This window comes from Desmodus rotundus, chromosome 1 (genome assembly GCF_022682495.2).
Source record: "Desmodus rotundus isolate HL8 chromosome 1, HLdesRot8A.1, whole genome shotgun sequence".
In the NCBI taxonomy this organism is placed as follows: Eukaryota; Metazoa; Chordata; class Mammalia; order Chiroptera; family Phyllostomidae; genus Desmodus; species Desmodus rotundus.
In genome coordinates this window covers 49,593,962-49,615,466 of record NC_071387.1, presented here as the reverse complement: position 1 = coordinate 49,615,466, position 21,505 = coordinate 49,593,962, and the positions used below count along the sequence as shown (strand labels likewise).

Sequence of the window (21,505 nt, the reverse complement as noted above, 5' to 3'; positions counted from 1 at the left end):
ACTCCTGCACTCATGCCTCTCATCAGGAGGCTCTGTTGGGGCCGGAAGTCCACGATGGCTTTACTCCCATGTCAAGCATCCAGGCAGGGGTGGCTGGAACAGTAGAACCCGGCCAGGATCCTGGGATCTCTCTTCCCGCGAGGTCACTCCGTCAGGGTGGCAGCCGGGCGGCTTCAAAGGAGCGCACCAAGTGCACTCACACAGGCCCTACACCCAGAAGAGACCCCCTTGTACTGATGCTCTGTGGCCACTGCCTTGAAATCCTTAATAGTTTATAAACAAGGGACCCTGCTTTCTCATTTTACACTGGGTCCTGCAAATTACCTGCATTTTGCCATGTATAATGTGCACTTTTAGCCCAGATTTTTGAGGGAAAAATACGGGTGTGCATTATACATGGATAGTACTAATTCTGTATCTATATAAATGTTTTTAATTATTTTATTTATGCTTATGTGTTAAAAGTAACTCTGGAAAGCAATAACGATATCTTTATGCAAAATAATACCCTGGAATACGATCATTAGTTTTGTTGCTAAATATAAATAAATAAATAAATAATTGAATTAAAAAATTAAAACAAAAGAATTTTTTTTACCTGAAAGTTTGGGCCAAAAACGCGGCCACGCATTATACACGGCAGAATATGGTACATCTTTCCACAAGGCTCAGAGCTCCCAGAGGGTGAAAAAAGAGGTTGGCAAGCTGCTTAAGGCCTAGGCAAGAACTCTTGCCGTATCACTTCACTGCATCCTATGGGCCAAAGCACAACTCACGAGGCTGTTCGGATTCAGGGGAGGGACAGGAGCGTCTTTGTGGCCACCCACCTCACCTCAGTGTCCTACTTTCAGCGTTTCCGTGAGCATCGGGCCCCCACGGTGCTCATTTGGTACCAAGAAGCAGAAACCCACCCGAGCTATCCCGTAAAAAGAGGGAGCTATGGTAGGCCCCCATAGAACTGAGGGCAAACCCAGCCCAGGGAAGTGGAAATAAGCACTAGAAACTCAGGGCTAGAGGCCGTGCCTGGCCTCCCAGGGATCACATTGATTTCCTTGGTCCCTCGACCATGGTCTGGGGAGTGGCAGGAGCCTGGTCACTCGGAAGAGACAATTGCACCTTCCTGAGACTGTGGCCAGGGCAGGCCCTGGACAAGAGGCTGTGGATAAGTGGGCCACACAATCTGACAGAAATGATTGTCTTTGTTTACCAGGTATTTACGAAGTGCCACCAGTTATGTTCAAGCCCATGTCTGTGTGATGTAACTCGGCCTCAGAGGAGAAGGGCCCCTTCCTTTTAGTCGTACAAGGGTATTTCTTGCTATCTCTGACTGAAGCAGAGGGCAGGAGAATATGGGTGTTGGATTTCTTTTTAGTGTTCCTTAGCCCAGTGAGTCAGGCCTGGTCCTTGCTGGCTGGCTCACAAGTCCTCATGTGGCAACACCCACCTACAGTGGGGGTAAGAGGATGCATTCTGTTACTAAAGAGTGACAATGAACTTCCTAGAACAGCTGAGTGAAGAAGGACCAGAAACTGTGACTTTCCCTTACTTGATTCTGTCCCTCTCCAGGGAAGATGGCAGAGTTGGGCTCTAAGAAGGAAGGATTCTTTTTCTATGATTAACCCCATCTCTTGACCTCGCTCCTCAGTGTGCCCCAAACCTCTCTCCTGTCCTACCCCATTGCAGTTCCTTCACTCACACCCTCAGTCCAGTGTCCTTACTCTTCCTTGGGAAACCCCATCTCTTTGCCCCCGTACTTACTGCCCTCCTCCATCCTTTCATGGGGCCTTCTTGCATATCCAACATTTATAGCCTCCACTGGTGCTGGGGTTTTTCCTGTGCCCAACTTTGTCAGCTCTGAAGGGTTCAGTCTAGTAGGTGAAGACACTGGTGGGTGATCAGATCCCGGGGCAGGTTCCCACCAGTGACAGCTGTGGCAGTTTTTTTCATTCGTTACCTAGGAAACAAGCAACTTCAACCAATTTCCCCGTGGCAACGCAATCTTGTGATATTTGAAGAAATGGTATTTCCTCTGTTAACATGACTTTGACCAGCTCCTCCCACAACAACAACCATGGCATTATTTAGTTGAGATGGAATTTACATTTTCCACTGTCTAGTTCACATGACGAGAATCACCACATGAACTACAAACAGCTCCATCTTCACTACCTGGGGTGGCTGGTGTCTACCTGGATAAGAACTTCCTCATCTTCAATCTCTCTCCTGCTGAAAAACAGGGATAGCTCCTGGTCTCAAGGAACTTCTGCTCTAGTGGAGAGGGCAGTAAAACTAGAGAGTAACAGGCAATGAGGGGTACGTGGGAAAGAGAAGACATTTTTAAGTAAGTGTGGCGTGGGTGATTAGCCCGTGACTAGGTTCCAACTTGGAGCTTGCGTGCAAGGTGATGAGCCTTCAAACCTCATAGCCGTGCACACATATGTGCTCCCACTGTTGAGGGGGTGCTCGCTGAGGGCGCAGACTGGCTCTTATCTCATCTCTGCAGGAAAGACATCCCACTTACACACTCAGCTGTGTGGGCTGGCCATGAGAACCCCCCCTCTCCCCACTTCTCATTTTTTTTCTTTTTAACCCTCACCCAAGGATATGTTCATTGACTGAACAATTGATTGATTGATTAATTGATTTTAGAGAGAGACATCGATTGGCTCTCCCATACATGCTAAACCAGGGATCAAACTTGCAACCCAGGTATGTGCCCTGACGGAGAATGGAACCCACGGCCTTTTGGTGGAGAAGATGTCACTCCAGCCAATTGAGCCACCTGGCCAGGGCTCTTCTCCCCTTTTCATTCCAAGTGCCCATTTAGCCGTGACCACCCAGGTTCCTCCCTTGGAAGTGGCCCAGGAAGGAGATTTTAGGTCCATGCCCGTTTGCCATGATGTTACTTTACCTGATTCCCACTTCGACTCTGTCTTAGGCAGCTTTGCAATTCCTGAGGGGAAAGGCCCCGAGCCGCCCTGAAATCTGCAAATGATGCTGCCGTAGCACTTCCCTTTCCCAATTTCCAGCTGCTGACTACCCCACAGGCTGACTTCTGCATCCGACGCCAAAACCACTCCAGGGCACATGCACATTAGCCACCCAGGGCCTAGGGTAGGTGGGTGCCAGAGGGGGGTGCTTGGTTTTGAAAACTCCGTCTAAACTGCTGCACTTGCTAGAACACCCTTAGCTCAGTTCTCCGCGGGTTAGGGCCAATGAATCTCTTAACCCGTGGTTGTTGCTCTGCGCAATCCTTTTTAGAAACCTTTTGCTTAACATGAACCTGGAGACATTCATGCCCTGGACCCAAAGTTGGAGCCAATGGAGTGGAGAACAGGAGGCCCCAGACAAACTCTGGGCTTCCAAATAAGCAATGTCAGCTTCATTGTTGCAAATCTGTCTCGGCTGCTAAGTTCTCTCTTTCTTCCTTAGTGCTATCTGGGAAACTTGCCGCTCAGTACTTGCTGCTCAGTTTCAAGTGGAAGACGGTATGCTTCGATACCCTCAGGGAGCACTTACAGGCTGGGGACACACAGGCGGGTTGTTGCACCCGTGCATTTACCTCCCAGAGGAATGTACTGGAAACATGCCACACACCAGAAGGGAAGCAGCGTCGGGTTTCCAGGCGCCCCTGTGTGCCCTCTCCTTCCACTGATAGCCTTTCTTCCTTCTGCCCTGAGGGCTCTTGCTGTGGGCCTTGGCCAGACAGGGCACACTGTCACTGCTAGTTGATACACCAGGCTTTTACTTTCTGGCACATCGGGCCTCTGTCCTGCCTGCGCCTTTGGCCTGCTTTTGATTGCCAGCGGCAGATGCAGCTGTGTGGGGGCCTGGCTGACTTGCTGGAGGTGTCGATTGTAAACAGCACTACCTTACATTTAGGACAGCACTTTCGAGTTTCCAAAACACTTTCCCATGCATCAGTCATCTCAGCGGATTTCCTCCACAGGTTGGAAGACAGAGCAACTCATCTCTACTTCACGGTGAAAAAACCTGAAGCTCAGAGAGGCATAGGAGATTGGCCAGAGTTGTAGACTAGAAAATGGCAGAATAAGAAACCAGGACCCTGAGCCTTGGTCCAGAGACTTTTGGCAGTCACCGTGGGTTTGGTTTTTTTTAATCTCACTAATAACCTGCTGGATGACGGAACAATTTGTTCATCCACGTCATGTTCTCTCTCTCATCACATAAAGGAACTGATAAGAGATATTTTGCACCTGTAACTTTTAGAGCTACAGGACCCTGAAAATCACTCCCTTATCCTTGCTACCATTGATTTGCTGTCTTCCAATGTGTGGGGAAAGTAGTAAAGGTGGAAGTCACTCAGCTGTCAACTAATGGCACAAAGATCATGGTCAAACCTGAGCGTGGGTTGGCCTCAGCAGCATCCTTCCAGACAGCAATGCCTCCCAGGGTGGGCTACAGCATCGAGGCCTTAGGGATCAGGAAGGTAGGCAGCTCTCCAGATAGTTTTCACCCGAGGCCATGCTGCAATTCCTCCAGTAACTCCAAGACTGAAAACCTCAGTGACCATCAGGGATTTGGCTTCTCAATCAGGCTCTGTGAGGTTGGGTTTAAGATTATTAAGGGTAAGGTCTTGGATGATTCAAGGAAAAGCACTAGAAAAGAGAAAAAGAATTCCCTTAATTCTTACTTACGCATTGTTAATAGGTAAAGTCAAGAGGAAATGGAAAGCTATTCCGCCAGGGCCATTGACCCTTATCATCTGTCCTCCTTCAGGAGCTGCTTTTAGTCCAGAGCGACAGAAAAGGGGCAGTCTGGCCGGAATCATCACTGATGGCCCCTCCATTCATTACTTCGGCCCCTCACAAGCATTCATTGAGTGTTGTCCACCGTGGGACACGTGCTGGGGATACAATGAAGAACAAAAGACAATTTTGATGTTTGACTTTTTCCCACTGAAATCTAATTTTATTCCATTTCCCAGTTGCTCTCATTCTTCTCCCACCTCTATGTTTCTGATTCCCGATCATTTGCACCACTTTGGCAAGACACCCCCGAGGATGAATCGCTGGTCAGCAAAACATCCTGCCGCAGTCTATTCCAGTCCCCACTCTCCTTCAGGATGTGACAAGCCCTGGGTCCTCCTTCATACACTGCAGGTCCCCTTCAGGCCCCTCCCAGGGGATGGTCCTGCCAGCTCAGAGGTTGTGAACATGATATGAAATGAACTATGATCCTTATGTCACAAAAGTTCCTTTTTCTGAATGCGTTTTCTTTAAAAGCAAAATGCCCTTCAGAGAGCTAATATGATTTGTTTTCCATCCTTTAGCCTTTCTTCCTTGTTCCCTGCAGAGCTACCAGTTCCTTAGCCATGTGGTGTGAGTTGTTGTTGATCCAACGCTTCTAGTGCAAGGAGAGAAACTTGCTTCTCGTGAGCAACTCCAAGTAGAGTGAACCCAAGGAAGTGTACTGGGGATTCTGAAATACAGAACCTTCCTCTTTGTGGAGGTTGGCGGTATGAGGTTGTGAGGCTCAGGACTGCATTTGCCGGGATGAATGAGCCTGGAATTTCCAGGGAAAGTGCGGGGACGGAGCCAACCAAGAAGAAGCAGAGATGAAAAACAGACCCAGGAGATGTGTCGGTCCTGAATCGAGCTGAATCTGAATGATTATTACTTCTGGATTATTCTACTAAATGAGCCAATGAACTCGACCACCTCATTTAAAATTCTGATTTAAGTTTAGTTTTCTGTCCCTTACAAAAGATCACCAACTGAGAACTACCTTTAGCATAGGGCTTGCCAGGTGGTGCACCAGTGGGCAGGCCTGTAGGTATTTCTCGGGAGTGATCGCCCCAGCCTTCTGGTGGGGACGCAGAGCAGCAGAGCTCCAGGGCTGCTCGAGCAGGTCGTCTCCAGCAGTGAGTCGTTTGTCTGTTTATCCTGGTGAGGCAAGAAATACGAAATTTTAATGTACCCTCTTATGTTGATTTTAAAACATGTTAATAATTATTTAATAGTCCTCTGTTCAAAATGGTGAACCTAGTTCTCCTCCTGGATGTGGACTGAACTCGGTGATTTGCTTCTGGCAGACATGAGGGAGTATGGCTTCTGGGGCTAGGCCATAACAGATATTGGCACTCTGGCCTTGCTTCTCTTCAATTGCTCACGCTGGGGACAGTAAAGGTCATGTCGTGAGGGCACCCACGCGGTCTGGGAGGGTCCATGTGGGGAGGAGCTGAGGCCTCCCATCGATGCCCAGCACCAACTTTCCAACGTTACGAATGAGCCACTTCGGAAGATCTGCCACCTTCGGTCAAGCCTTCAGATATGGCAGCTCTGGCGGACATCTTGACTGTAAGCTCATATAAGATCTTAAATCAGACCGCCCTGCTAAGCCACACCTGAAGTCCTAATCCACAGGGACTGGGCAAGATACTTATTGTTCACACTTACTGTTGTTTTAAACTAGTTAGTCTGGGTTTCTTTGCTATGCCTCAATAAATAGCATTTATGCCCACGATGTGAGGAAGATTGGGAAGTATTGCCCTAAGTCCCAAAGAACACACTGGATTCTGTGGACACACCCAGCATTCTGGAATGTGTTAAAACCTTTAGGGTTTTTTTGGGGGGAGGAGTGGGGGGTGTGAAGTGATAATCAATTGCAGTTTTACAACATTTGAGATAACAAGTATTTAAAAATAAATTCAAGGCAAAAACAGAGGTTCCCTGTCTTTGAAAACATACTTGCAACCAAAATGACCCATGCCAGGCTTGACAGGTTTTTGTTTTAAAGTAAGTCTATTGCCATGGATGGGGCTCCCTACTGAACAGAGTTGTGGGCTGTAAGACAAGGAGTGTCAGGACAACTCCACCAGGACTGTGCAGTGCATCCAGGCTTCATGTTTCTAAGATTCTTACGAGATAGTGACAGTTGTACCCTTGACCTTGCTGAAGGTCCAGGGGCCTGAAGCTAATCAGAAGATTTCTCCAATAAGGTTTCATGAAAGAGTTTTTCAAAATTAAATCAAGATGGCTTTCATGGCCTATCAGGTTTCTCTAATGTTCAGAAAACAAAAGGCCTAATTTGCTTTACTCTTAGGAATGTTTAAAATGCTTCTTTCTCGGCCCTGGCCAGGTAGCTAAGTTGGTTAGGGCATCATGCCGATACAGCAAAGTTGCTGGTTTTGATCCCCGGTCAGGGCACATACAAGAAATAAACAGTGAATGCATAAGCAAGTGGAACAACATAGCAAAGCTTCTCTCTCTGTCTCTCCCTTTCCTCTCTCTTTAAAATCAAGAAAAATAAATAAAATGCTTCTTTCTTAACCCCACATATAGACTACGTAATCAGAGGAGCTATGTCCAAGTTTTTTGTTTATGTGATTAAAGAAGTGCAGCAATGCTTCCGGTTTATTCACGACCTTTACTTAAAGTACAGCCACATGATCTGGAATTGAGGAAAGAGCTGGGGTTAGCTCAGAGAGGGTAGGAGCAGCCAGAACCAATGGTGACCAGTCCGTATAACCCCCACTCCACCAGCTTTACTCCTGGGTAAGCCCACAGGCTCTCATTCAGAATCCTGTTGTTCTTACTCCAGATGCTGTTCCCTCTACTTTGGCTATTTATATTCTGAGCCCGCAGACCATAGGCATCAAGTTACAAAAGCTGGAAGCATTTAGAACTGGGCCATCCAGTACAGTAGCCACTAGCCACATGTTGCTACTAAGTACTTGAAATGTGGCTAGTCTTAATTGGTATTAAGTGTAAAGCATAAAATCTGTAAGTGTAAAATACATTGAAAATGTATTGGTCATTTTGGTTGCAAGTATGTTTTCAAAGACAGGGAACCTGTTTTTGCCTTGAATTTATAACTGAAAATACAGATTTCAAAGACTTAGTATGAAAAAAAGAATGTAGAATGCCTCATTAATTTTTATATTGATTGCACTTTGAAATGACAATATTTTGTATATATCAGGTTAAATAGAGTATATTATTAAAATTCATCCCACTCATTTCTTTTTATGTTTAATGCGGTTTGCATTATATTCCCATTGGACAGCGCTGTTCTAGAAGCAGGCCTACTGATACTCGCTCATTTAGTCATTCAGCAAATACTTACTGAGTGCCTCCTGTGTGATGGACCCTGGGCCATGGGACAGGAAGGCAGCGGTGGACACAGTCCCTGCACTTGTGAAGCAAGTGACACGCACTGGGGTACTAGAGAGACTACAAAAAGACACTTTGTGACAATAGGTATTTAAAAGCAGGGGACGTTTAGTCAGGAATATCTTAGGTTATTAGGATTATTAAGGCTCTTAGCATTAAAAGCCAGCCCTATATAACTTAGCATCTAACCCTGTTGTTTGAGAGCGGCATGTCATAGGCGCCACCCTTGAGTCATTCAGGAAAGGCTGCATTCCGCAGGGCCTGCTGCAGACGTACGCGGTCTCTTCCTCACCACACTGAGGGGCTTTGGGGGTGGTGACAGTGTCATTTAACCTGGTCTCACTCAGTATCCTCCCCACAGACGATGCTAACCAACAGATGGAATGAGAGTGCATCATGTAAACTCATTTAAGAAAGCAAATAGGTGTATATTTTAAAAATAGTTCTGCCCCAAATGCTTAAAAAACAAAGTTTGCCACTTAAACTTAAGCTTTAGATTAAAAAGAAGTTCTCTTTCAAAATATAAATTCACGCAGACCTAACAGTATAGACAAAACGTTCGGGAATAGCCAAATCAAATTCTCTCTTCGGCCCACCAAGAATAAATACCGAGAAGAGCTACAACCCTGGGTAGCACTGTTTGACCAAGGCCACCACCACACACGCTTCTTTTCTCCGAAGTGCTTCACAAAACATTCAGACGTATTAATATAAAAAACACAAGTTGCACCCTGGCTGGTGTGGCTGAGTGGATTAAGTGCTGTCCTGCAAACCAAAAGGTCGCCCGTTCTATTCCCAGTCAGGGCACATGCCTGGCTTCCAGGCTAGGTCCCCAGTTGGGAGCATGCAAGAGGCAACCAATAGATGTTTCTCTCCCTTTCTTTGTCCCTCCCTTCCCCTCTCCCTAAAAATAAATAAATAAAAAACACAAGTTGCAATGGGAAACACTTTATTTAAAATTCTTATTACAGTTTTAGTACCAGTCAAGATAATCAGTCATATTACAAATATATAACTTAATTCTCAAACAATAATTTTATTCATCTTTTCCCTAAAGTACATTGTAAAAAGAAGTCACAGGTGACTGTATCCTGTAGGTGATATATACATGCTGACGTACAGCACTGTATTCTGATATGAAAGAAGAGATATTATTCTTTTATAAAAATAAACTTGATCCCGAGAGGAGAAAAAGAGTGAGCAAGCTTGAGCATAAGAAAAACTGCAAAGCACTATAGGAGAATTGTTTCAGTTTAAGTGAACGCGGCACCCAGGACTTCGGGCTGAGCGCTCAGAGTACCATGTGCCTCCTCAATCAGTGCTTCGAGTGTGTTCCTCTACAAACACACGTTAAATTAACTTAACAGCAACAATAGAGCAAAAATAACCAGACGACAGTGAGTCCACTGTCACTGAAAGGATAATGGTGTCACGAGTGATTAAGCCACGACCAAGGTTCCAACCACGACGAGTTGCAGATTTCTGGTGAGGCCCCTCATACACTCATTGAACACGTTTTGCGCTCCTGCAAGCTCACCCTCCTTTCCCATAAATCGGGGATGAGTGAGGTTTACTCTGAGTAGGCTGGTGGACGACTTTCCCATTTTTCCTCGGGCAATTTGGGTTGATCCTGTAAAGCCTAATATGGGCCAGAGGAAGTCATCTTTCATGTAGACAGTAACCGACCACTCAGCAGGAGATGCTGGTTATGCCTCGTTTTGTCCAACATTACGAAAAAACATGCTTTAGTAAATACACAAGCACCCTGATTAACCACACTCTATTACCTATGCCCCCCAAATGGGCAAAATGTAGTCAGACCCCACTGTGGTCATTTGGATCCCAAAGTTTCCAGAGTGCTGTCTGGTCAGCGAGCCTGTAGTCTGTCCTGCATGGCAAATGTCCTAGGTTTTAAGTACCGGTGAGTCCTCTGGGGTTGCAGAACCTCAGTCCCAGTCTCCATGGGTGAAGACAGTTTTTCTTAGCTGCCCTGTGACAACTGGGTTTCACATTTCCTCAAACTAGATCGGTGGAAGGAGTCTCTGAAATTAAGGAGAAAGAGAAAGAAAAAGGAGGTGAGAAAGATCAGTTAGACTTTTGAAGAGGGGGGGGTGGGAACTGCCCACTGGAAAAGGACATCAATCAGAGAACTCAGTAAATAATAAGAGAAGGTGCTGAGGTCCTTTTACATTGCACCAGGGAATACATAGCGGAGGACGGCTGGCACAGGGCCAACAGGAAGGGTCCCAGCAAGGACAGGAGAAGGTACAGGGAGGATCAGGAAGGACACAGAACAGATCAAGCTCTGGCAGCTTGTCCAACCCCAGGCCCACTCCCAGCGCTCCGCGGTGTGTGCAGCAGAGCACGCCCTGATTGCTGGGCCTCACGCCCTACCCTTTATCCCCCAGGAAGAGGCCTTCTCTGCCCCATTCTTACCTCTTTTGACTCTCAACTCTGAATATTGGTTTGTAGAGCTCTGGAATTTTCCGCTTGATCATGGGCCTGAGGTTCTCTTTCAGCTTGTCGTAGTTCTTCTTGAGTTCCTGTTGGTATTCCCTCTGGTCTGCTGTGATGAGGCGCCTGTTTTTCTCTACGGCCTCACCGCACCTGAGATGCACATTTCAGGGTGGGGAGAAAATGAGGTTTTATTTCAGAGGAGTTTGAAGTGCTTAGAAATGTGGGGTGATGATCTGGTGAACCTTTCATGAGTGACCCTAGGAGTGTTTACAAACTCGATGGCCTATCCGGATCACCTGGGTAGCATTTCAAAATGTGGGTGTCTGGGGCCCACCTCAGATTTCATAAATCAGAACCTCTAAAGGGCAGTCCCCAGGGATCTGTATTTTCAAAAAGTTGCCCAGGTGAGACTGATGCTCCGATCTGCTATGTGCGAGGTGCTATTCGAGGAATTTCACATGCATCGTGTGGTTAAGTTTTCCAACAAAACCGGGAAGCCTATGTTTATCTCTAGTTTGACCTTGAAGCTCACAAATGTTAGGTTGCTTGCCCAAGACAACCATGTGGGGAAGTGGTGGCCGCAAGACTCAAACTCAGGTCACTGCAGAATGGAAGCTCTTTGTTTACCAGAAACTCACTGTGACTTACAGCCACGTGGCAGAAGCAGCTAACGCCATTCAGGCCTCTCCTGCTACAGACATGGAAATGTCGGGGAAGCACAACAGAATTTTGTCGAAAGAGAAAGGGAAACTCCAGATGCCACAAAGGAAGAGAAAAATCAAAAGCAGAGTGACAACAGCACCAGTGCGGTGGCAGCTGCCAGGAGGGCTGTCACGTGGCTCTGAAGACCGCACACAGGTCCTGGGGGAGGGAGCCGGAAGGCAGGTTTCAATGCCCACACAGGATGAGGGGTGTAGCCTTGCCCAGGGCAAAGTGGGGTTCTGGATCTGCCACCTGCTTATAGTTCAGAGCCTTGAAAAGCTACCCCATCCATGTAAAAGGGTCTAGAAAAAAAGCTGAAAATTGTCCAGAGAGGTGGAATGGAAGTTTGTTATCAGCTTGGGGCCACTAATCGGAAAGCAAGTCACCTAAAGAAATTGAAATTGTAGGCTTGCACCATATGTGGGTATGAGTTACTAATTTATACCCCTCTATTGTGGGTACTCCAATTAACTATAAAATCAGACCGAGATTATTGAAATCCCTAGGGTTCAGGTGGAAATAAATGCAAAGCTGCTCTAGAGAAACAGTCTCTTAATCAGGGCCCTTGCCAAAGATGAGCTCCCAATAAAATAGTTACAGACCACACGTAGAAACCAACCACCATGAGGGAGAACCAACAGATACTATAAGCAGGAGAATTAGCCCAATAAGAATTGGAGATAATAGAATAATGTAAAAGCCCAAAGTTAATAGAGAGGCATAATACAAGGTACAAAATCTATGAAAAAAATGGGAGAGTATGAAAAAAGAGATCAGGAAAACTGCAGAAAAGAACTAAATAGAACTTCTAGAAATAAAAGTGGAGTCACTAAAATAAAGAAAAAGTCTCAGTGGATAGGCTGGACAATAAACTAGATGCAACTGCAGAACTCATGAACTATATGACAGACCTAAGAGAATCACCACAGAGGTAAAAATTTTAAATATGAAACAAACGTGTAAGAAACCTGCAGATAAACATATAATGGAGCTGCCCAGCCCACCTCTAAAAGGATGTTTAAGAGAATGTAAATGAGTAAGAGGCAATATTCAGAGATAACAGCTGATCATTTTCCAGAATTAAAAACAGAAGTCCCCTAACCAACAAAAACAGATCCACACCTACCCCACGGAGGGGAACCCGTAGAGCGTTAAAGAGAAAATACTAAAACCTTGTGTTTATCTAACTGGGGGACAGATAAGCCTAGTGTTTTCATGGTTTCCCACACAGTATGGACAAACCGAGGAAGAAAATCATATTAGTTAGGCATAATAAAGTCTTGCCCTTTATACTGTTCTACTCAAGGGCACTTCCATACCAACAAAGGTTGAAGGGACAACATAATGGCTGAAATTTAGCTGACATGCAATCATTAGTAACATTTCTATTATCCTTCAAATGAATAGGATTCTGGTGATGAATGTGGTTTAAACTGTTTTCCTAACAGTGGCGCTAATCTTGGTTAAATTAAGAGGATACCGAGACCTGGTTACCAAGTTCTCCTTGTTACCACTGAACTCATTTTCAGGATGGCAGTCAAAGGTGAAGAGCGTGGCCTGTCGCAGGGGCAGGGGAAAGCTACCTGGCCCAGGCAAAAGGAAGCCTGTGACCACAGCTTCATCACACAGTTCGCCAGCTGTGAGAGAAGGGGTGGACTTAACTCAGCCAGAAGCCAAAAGAACTCCTTTAACTGGATTTTCACCCATCGTTTAAGTCTGACATTAACTGAAGCCAATTGCAGGACACCTGAGGTTATATATCAAAGGTTTCAAGGAACGGCTAGAAAGGGGAGGTATATAGCCTATGAATCCTCAGAAACCTACCTCTCCCCCTATTATTTTTTTATTACTGCTTCACTAACAGTTGTGAGCTTCCACACGGGTAAAGTCAAGTCAGTTCCAGGATGACTTCGAGGGCCAGGTTTGTCAGTAACACAGGCAGACTGCAAGAGGCCTGCAGGAGCTGGCTGCTAACTTGGGGACGTCTACTCGGACAACTGTGGGAGAGCTAACTAAATTCACTGTAGTCCGTGTTATCAGAAGTAGTAACAGCTACCCGACACATACTGATGCTGTACCATGCGCTTTACATGCAGGCAGAGCTGGGGTTGAAACCCAGTTACGACTACTCATTAGCACGATGACTTAGCCATTGAAATCCTGGTTTCTCATTTGTAAAATGGGAATAATAATCTCATAAATCCCCTGGAGTTGTTGGGGTAATGAACGAGAGGCTGCGATGATCGGGTAGATACGTGCCTTCGGAGTGTGGCAGATTCTGTTTTTCAAAGTGGTCACAGCAATGACTGCCCCTCCTGTATTTTCTTCCTGAACCCAAGTTCAGGAAGACCTTGGGGATGCTGGCCACATCCCCAGCAAGAGGGGGTGGTCCTTTGTGACCACCCCAGTGGACACAATGTGCTGTAAGTGATTCTGTGTGACTAGGTAGTATGGCTTCTGCCTGGGTAGTATGGCTGTCTCTCCTGGGACATGTACCTTTGGAGGGCTGAACCACCAGCGATTCGAGTTATTCTCAGCTCAGACTCTGGATGCAGGGGGAAAGAAGCCTTTCGGCAACTCAAGCCCCAGCCGCTGTCTGTCACTGAGTGAGAGACCGGGAGCAAATCTGCCTTGTTGAGCCCGGCCTGCCCTTAGAACCACATTCATATTAAGTAAATGCAACTTGTTGTTTTAAGCTACTAAGTTTGGGGCTAGTTTATTACACAGCAATAGATAAACATGGTATTTTTACAATGACAAATATGTTAATAGGTGGAGTGAAAAATGTCCATATTTTTGTAGTAATATTACTTTATATTTTAACCAATTTTAGAATTTATAAAATTGTTTCATATATTACATTTTCTGTATTTCTTTCTTCCATTTGGATTATATTCTCTAGAATTTCGTATTAAAGTTAAGTAATTTCCACTATGTTAATTTAAATCCACGAAATAAAGAGAGCCATGTACTAGATTTCCCTCCTAGAGAATAGCTGTATCTCTTGGGAAGTATACACAGGATCACAACTATATTGCAAATAACTTTCTTTAAAAATGGTCTTATCTATAATATTTTCATTAGGTTCACTGACACCACCATTCCACTCCTCTGCTGCTCCCTTTGTTGATAAATTCACTGAACAAGAACATTTTCTTACAGAGAATGCACCTGGGGTTTTTCAGCAGCCAGAGGCCACAAGCCCAGCTGAAGGGGTCCAGGTAGGACAGGGAGTTGTGCTTCTAGAACATGGTTCCTGGCTCTTGCTGATAGTTACTTTCTGGGGCCTCCTACAGAGAGGCGGTCATGTGGACCTTACTCTCTGCATCTATTGGCCTCTCTCCTCTGCAATGCCCCTTCAGCACAGCCCGCACATCAGTCCTTCTGCACGGCAGAAAAATGCTGTTGTTTTCTCAATATCCATTCCCTTTGATCTTTAGGTATGCCCCTACCCCCTTGGAAAATTACATTCCCTAGCCTCCCTTAACAGATAGGAATGGCTGATGAGATAGAGCATAAAGTCACTAGGAAAGGTCATTAAAAGGGCATAGCTTTTTGCTACTCCAGGATGTGTTCATGATGGCCAGAGCCCTTGCAGCCGTGTTGTGACTGTGAGACTGTGAGGATGGGTGCATGATAATCAGTATGGTAGAGCAAAAGAATGGAAAGAGCTGGGGTCACTGATGATTTCTGAGGTCAGCATACAGCTCTGGGATCACTGTACCTGATCTTATTTTATATGATAGAATACGTTTCTTTATTTTCAAACAATTCCCCATTATTAGCAAGTGAATGTAATTCCTAGAGAGAAATGCACAGCACAGTAGTTAAGAAGAAAGAGTCTGGAGCCAAAATACTCAAGTCTGAATCTTGCTTTGCTGCTTCCTGGCTCTGTGACATCAAGCTAGTTATTCAAGCTTCCCATGCCTCAGTTTCTTCACCTGTGATGTGAAGGGAATAAATTACTGTGAAGATGAAATGAGTTTTAAACACACAGAATTCTTAGAACAGTCCTGGCACATAGCTGAAACCTAGAACACAGTGATTAGTACACACCCAGTCTGAGTACAGAAGCTATTTGTTCAGTCTGAGTTTGACAGACTATTAAAAATTGTATATTCCAGGCCCTCATTTTTCACAGTTGATGAAACTAAGATGAAAAGGCACGAAGTGCCCTGTCCAGAGTCACACACCTGTGGGAGCAGCAGAGTTGGGTCCTGATGTTCCCAGGCCAATGTTTCATCAGCCCCACTGCGTCCCATGGTGCAAACCCTGGAGGTGCACACAAGGCCTGGGTAGATGACCTTTATATGTCATCTGACTATGATCAGATCAAGTCCCTGTCCCTATCCTAACTGATAAGGTCTCTATTTGCCCCACTGAATAATGTTACACTTACCAATCACTTAGTATGTGCCAAAGCCCCATCCTAAGCTCAATTATTATTATTATTATTATTATTATTTTTATCCAGACACTAACTTTAAGAGGTATTCACTGTTACAGCTGCGGAAACTGAGGTTGGGTAACTTGCCCAAGGTCACATCGCTAGTTAAGGCAGGGTGGGTACTTGAACCCAGGCAACCTGGCTCAGGAGCCCACTCTCCTGACCCCAACCCCGCAGACGCTGCCCAGGCAAGACACTGACCTTTCCAACCACCATCCAGGCAGAAGGCCTTGGTCTCAAGAGGAAACTATTCTCTCTGGGGTCCCAATTTGTAGCATTCTGCCTTTCTCACTTTCTTCCTGATAACACTTCAGCAAGTCCCCACTCAAGGCCCAGTGAAAAAACACAGTGGCTGGAGCGAGGGGAGTCTGACACAGACGCTGGAGCTGCTGAGGAATGAGGCTCCCAGCCTCATTCCATGACTGGCCAAATATATATGGGGTGGGCAAAAGTGGGTTTATAGTTGCGAGTGACATTCTTTTGAGTTAATTGTAACAATCATAACCTGCAAGTCTTTTTCCATACGAACAACTGTAAACCCACTTTTGCCCACCCTTGTGTGCTCCAGGCCCTTTAAGGTAGAGAAGGAGTATTTGGGAGCAGGGCACCAGAGGAATACCTGGCCTCTCTGCAGAAGAGCTCCAGTGGAGGGGTCCCAGGGGCCTACTGCAGTAGCCTTCTCCAAGCCTGTCCCCTTCATTTCCTCCCTCGCAGCCTGGCCTCTGCTAGACCCCCGGTCCCAAGGGCACTCCTGTCCCAGTGGAAGAACAGTTTAAATCCTGCTTCTGCCACTTACTTGTTGTGTGACCTTGGGCCAGTCATAACCTCCTTCAACCTCATTTTCTTCGCCTACAAAATGGGTTTAGGGTAATGGAGTGGTGTCAGGTACATGAGGACTTAGTGGAGTAACTGCCAGTGGGAGGGCCGATGGGTCAATGTTGCCTGCCTTTCCTAGAGCAAAGAGGGCTTGCAGCCCGACAAGAGGCACTCTTGCTGTGTGCCCCCTTTGCTGTGGACGGGGAGGCACCAGACTGAAAGTGCACAGCACTACGGGGGCAGGGAGTGCACCCTCAGGTAGAGGAGGAGCAACTGCGGCCAGGTCTTCTTGCTGTCCCCTCTGAGCCACCTTGGCCTCCCCTGCTTGGGCCTGTGTCACCACCTCCATCAGGGAAGCCACAGTGGTGGCCCTTTCCCCCTCCTAAGGGCAGGTGTGGGAAGGGGACTAGATTGGGGCTACGGGCTTGGGAATGTGTCCACTCTCATATCTGATGGCTGGAAGCAGATTCTCAGGACCTACTAAGCACACTAGAACCCATGCTGGGGGGTAAGAGGGGTCCGTCCCGGATCAGACTGTAGGCTCGTCTTTAGTGCTTGGTTCACACTACACTGGCCCTGGGCTTCTGTCCTGAGGGGTCACAGAGCCTGTGGTTCCAGTGATCATATTCTCTAATTTGGTGTCAGCCCAGCCACCCTCCAGCCAGGGCCCCCTCCCTGAAGCAGGAGAGCGCTAGCAGGCCCTGGGGACCTGGAGCTTGATCCAGAGAGCTGGGGGTGGGGTGGATCAGAGTGGGGACAGGACCAGACTGTAACACAACTGGATTTTTTCCTTTAGAATCATCGCAGCTGGACGGGAGGGGGAACAAGCCATGCATGCATGTGTGTGCGTGTGTGCACGCGTGTGTGTGCATGCATGTGTGTGTGTACGCGCACACACAAGCTGCTCCACTTGTCGCTCAGTTTTCTGAGTTTCTCAGTTTTCTGTTTAGCATCCTAGGCCCACCAGAACAGGTCTCTGTGACCCTGGGAAAGTAACAGAAGTCATTCACATGTCCCCACTGTTGACCTGCTTCTGAGCCAATCTCTCATATTTAAGGCTTTGTTGTTGCATCAAATATTTGGATCTCTTTCTACGTACTACTTCGGTTTCCACCTACACTGTACACATTTGGTTTCCTTTGGCCACGTGGGCCAATTCCGTCTCCTTCCTCTTCATAGACCTTAACTCTCATTTAAAACCACCACCGTTCAGCACTCCATCTGCTGACTCTGTGAGTACACATGCACAGTGGAACTCTCCCTGGGTGTCTCTGAAACCAATCTGTCACTGGGGCCATGCATACTGCTATCTTTTATTTAGATATAAAAGTGAATCTAAAAATAATTTAGTCTTTACAGGATCGAGAAAGTTTAGATTATATTAGGGACTAAAGTTATGTGTTGAAACTAATACCGTGTGACGGTATTTGGAGGTGGGGCCTTTAGGAGAAATTATGGTTTAATCAAGCCCTGAGGGTGAGACCCACAGGACGGGATTAGTGGCCTTATAAGAAGAAATCCCAGAGAGCTTTCTCCCTCTTCCTCTCTCTGCACCACCTAAGGTGCAGGGAGAAGGTGGCCATTTACAAGCGGCAAGCGGGTCCTCACCAGGTACTGAATCTGCTGGCACCTTACCCTTGGCCTTCCGGGCCTCCAGCACCGTGAGGGATGAACGTCTGCTGTTCAAACCACTCAGCCTATGGCATTTTGTTTTACCAGCCTGAGCTCACTAAGACAGAAATATAAGAAGAAAATTTAAAACACAGATTGGCACAAATTGCAGCACCTAAAAGAGTTTCAGTGCTTTGGGGAGCAGGTGGGGGTGGGGGGACAGAATGTTTGTATCTGTCCATCTTGGGCTCTGAAACCCTGAGGCTTTTTTCTTATTACAGGAAACGGTAGGAGGGGATTGAGGTCCCAACTTGGCAGCTCTCTGAAGAGCCGCAGAACTGGCTGGATGGGCATCTGCAGCTGCAGTCGGCCTGCCAGATTCTTTACGGCTGCATCCGGTTCTGCTGCAGCTGAGTCAGCGCGGCCACTGCCCAGAGGCGGGGCCCAGCCGCAGCGGGCCCAGCTAGCGCACATTTCCACTATTAGCAATCAGAGTCGGAAGATGCACTTATGTTCACCTTGGATATCCGGGCTTATTGACCTGCAGCTAAAGTCTGCTGAGAAGCTGGGGTCACCAGAGGAAAAATCTGAGAGCTGTTCCGGCACCCCCCCCCCCCCCCCCCCGCCCCTGACATTTTCCACTCCTGTGTCACCTCTGCTGTCTGAAAGCAGAGTGGGCGGAAGAAAAAACAAGGTTCAAACCAACTTCACAAAATTGTCACTCTATTCATTAAAAAGCTGTCACGGATGACTGGACTTGAGCAACGAGAGGAGAGAAAGGCTTCCATACTTACCACTAGTGTCGCAGGTACAATTTATAGACCATAACATTCACTCATGTTAAATGTACCTTTTGAGGAGTTTTACTGAATGATTTATACAGCTATACAACCTTCACCACAGTCTCTCCTACGACTTTTGACCTGCGTGAACTAAGGTGAAAGGAAAGTCAAGCCAACCACCGTCTGTGCGGACGTGAAACAGGAGCGGGACTGCCGTTCCCCTGCGTGCCTGTCCCACTCGCACTGGGACTGCTCCACTTTGCCACGGGCAGCACAGCGCCTGGCACGAAGCATGGGCTTGATACGGTTTGCTGAATAGATGAATGAACGGACTCTACAGCTGTTTCAGAAGTGTAACAGTAGGGACACTTACTGTTTTGAAGGGAGGAAAGGGAAGAAAAAATGTGTGAGTCAAAAAAGGCGTGGCCTGAGGGATTAAGGCCCTGGGGAGACAGGGAGGGAAAAGAAACTGTGAGAGGCGGGCGATCAAGCAGCCTCTGGAAGTTCAGTCCCAATCCCACCCCGCAGCCCCAGCAGCCTGGAAGCTTGCTGGGCATGGGAACTGCAGCAGCCCAACCGGCAGTGGGGCAGGCGGGACTGTAGCCCGCTTCCCCGTGTGCATCATCATTAGAAGGGCTGGAGAACATTTTAAATGGAAAATTTGCTTTTGAAAATCCAGTATTTTTGCAGACCATTCGGGGTAGAAAGGTAACATTGCTAAAAGTCCACTGCAGGATTCTGTTAAAGGCCCACGCCTAGGAAAACCCACTTCGTTCTGTGGACCTTGTCGGGAACTAGTTTAACTCAGCCCTGGTTCTCTTTGTAGTCGCTTGTCCTGGGGCATGGAGCTAAATGCAAATCCACGTTCAGTGGAGACTTCATAAGTGCATTTTAACTGAGGAATAAAAATCATGTCTTTTCCTAATGAACTTTCTTTCACATTTAAATTCTCAGAGTCCCGTTTACCAATACCACTGCCTTTCAGGTCTCCCCTCCTTGCCCAGTCGCTCTCACGGAAATGTGCTGCTCTTGCTGAGTCAGAGGTGCCCAGACGTGTCCTGGACCTTCCTGCCTCTCAGACTTGTGGTCACGTCAGCCCCTTTACCTGTAACTGCTCCTTCTTCCCGCCACCCACTATCTGCCCCCTGTACGTTTAGGACAAGGTTTGAGCGATACTTTCCTTGAAGCCTTCCCCAGCTACTCCAGCCTATACAGGACGGTTCTCTTCGGAACTCTGTAGCCCTATGTTCAGTGCACTTTTTTTTTTTTAATATGGAATGCTTCATGAATTTGTGTGTCATTCTTGTTCGGGGCTGTGCTCATCTTCCCTGTGTCGTTCCCATGTTGGTGTATGTGCTACTGAAGCGAGCACTGTGTAGTGCGCTCTTAGCAGTTCCTAGCACATGCCACATTGTGTTGTTATTTAGCCCTGCAAATATGTGTCGTCGTGTCAGGAGCAGAAGGGTGCCCAGCTCTGGCATTCCCACAACCAATATCAGACCTGGGTCAGCCTGCATGCTCATTAAAAGTTCCATAGGGTCCTTCAGGGGTCCAGAGAGGCCTGGGCCACTGCCAACCTCAGCAGCCTTCAACCACAACTAATTTTAAGTGAAGACGTGTGGAAAGTAAATAAAATAGTAAATAAAAATTTTCCCAATACTTTCTAGTCTTCTGTTTCATGCAAATGCACTATGAAGGAAAATCTAGCTTTTGTGTAATGCTAGAATTGTTGTCAAACATTATCAAACACAGGAAACAATTCAAAGAGCAAAACATTAATACATATAATCTCTGTGTGTGCACGTGGGTGTACATGCACGTATCACACAGAGCCACACCCACCCACCCCTTACTACCACGCAGCTGTGATTTTCCTCTGTACATAGCAAATTTGCACACGTCCCACCAAACCTGTGAAGGAGGAGATATCAGTAGTCTCACCCAACATTAGCATTCTGATGAGTTGTCACTAAATTTAGCAAACTTTAACTTTTAGCCTCCAATATCCCCATCTACCAAGTAAGGATAATCCTATACTTTGTTTGCTTCTCTAAGGTTCCGGGTGAGAGAAATATTGGTATGCATTTTTCTGATGTTCTTTCTTATGAGTGAAATGCCACCACATCCTTCATAATCATGCTTTCTAGGGTCACGGAATCCCAATATACATGTCTATATTGCAGTAGATTTCAAGAACTTGCCCAAAGAGCCAGGCTGGGCAGGCTGCTCCTGAAGGCAGCCCCACTGCAGAGTTTGGGAGCAGAGAAGGGTCTTGTCTGACACTGGGAATTGCCAGAGGTGATTGGATAAAGCCAGGTTTAGAATATTGCCTTTGTCTCTCAATTCGAGACAGTGCCTATATTTAAATGTGTAAAAATAAGTTACTGCATGACACAGGAAACTGCACAGACTGCCAAGGCCACGAACCTCTCAGGCTCTAATGCATCTTGGACTATCAGCACCTTGATGGAAGTGTGGGCTACTTGGTTGGATTCAGAAGACCTGGATTTGAACTTCATGCTGCTGCTAACTGGCTGTGTGACCTTAAGTAAAGT

General features: G+C 46.7%; 1 protein-coding gene and 1 non-coding gene across 5 annotated transcripts in view; both read right to left on the bottom strand.

Moving 5' to 3' along the window:
- Positions 1-9,074: 9,074 nt before the first annotated feature.
- The window catches only part of DOCK8 (dedicator of cytokinesis 8), a 213,691-nt gene continuing 201,260 nt past the window's right edge, over positions 9,075-21,505 (bottom strand). For all 4 annotated transcript variants that reach the window (XM_045191179.3, XM_024555137.4, XM_045191172.3 and 1 more), the window contains 2 exons: positions 10,572-10,742; positions 9,075-10,177 (listed from right to left, as the gene is read on the bottom strand). In XM_045191179.3, the coding sequence (XP_045047114.2) occupies positions 10,117-10,177; positions 10,572-10,742 (232 nt within the window). In that variant the 3' untranslated portion in view covers positions 9,075-10,116. The remainder of the gene's footprint in view (positions 10,178-10,571; positions 10,743-21,505) is intronic.
- LOC112300436 (U6 spliceosomal RNA) lies at positions 20,217-20,322 on the bottom strand. Its single transcript, XR_002974391.2, has one exon. It is a non-coding gene; the product is annotated as a U6 spliceosomal RNA (small nuclear RNA).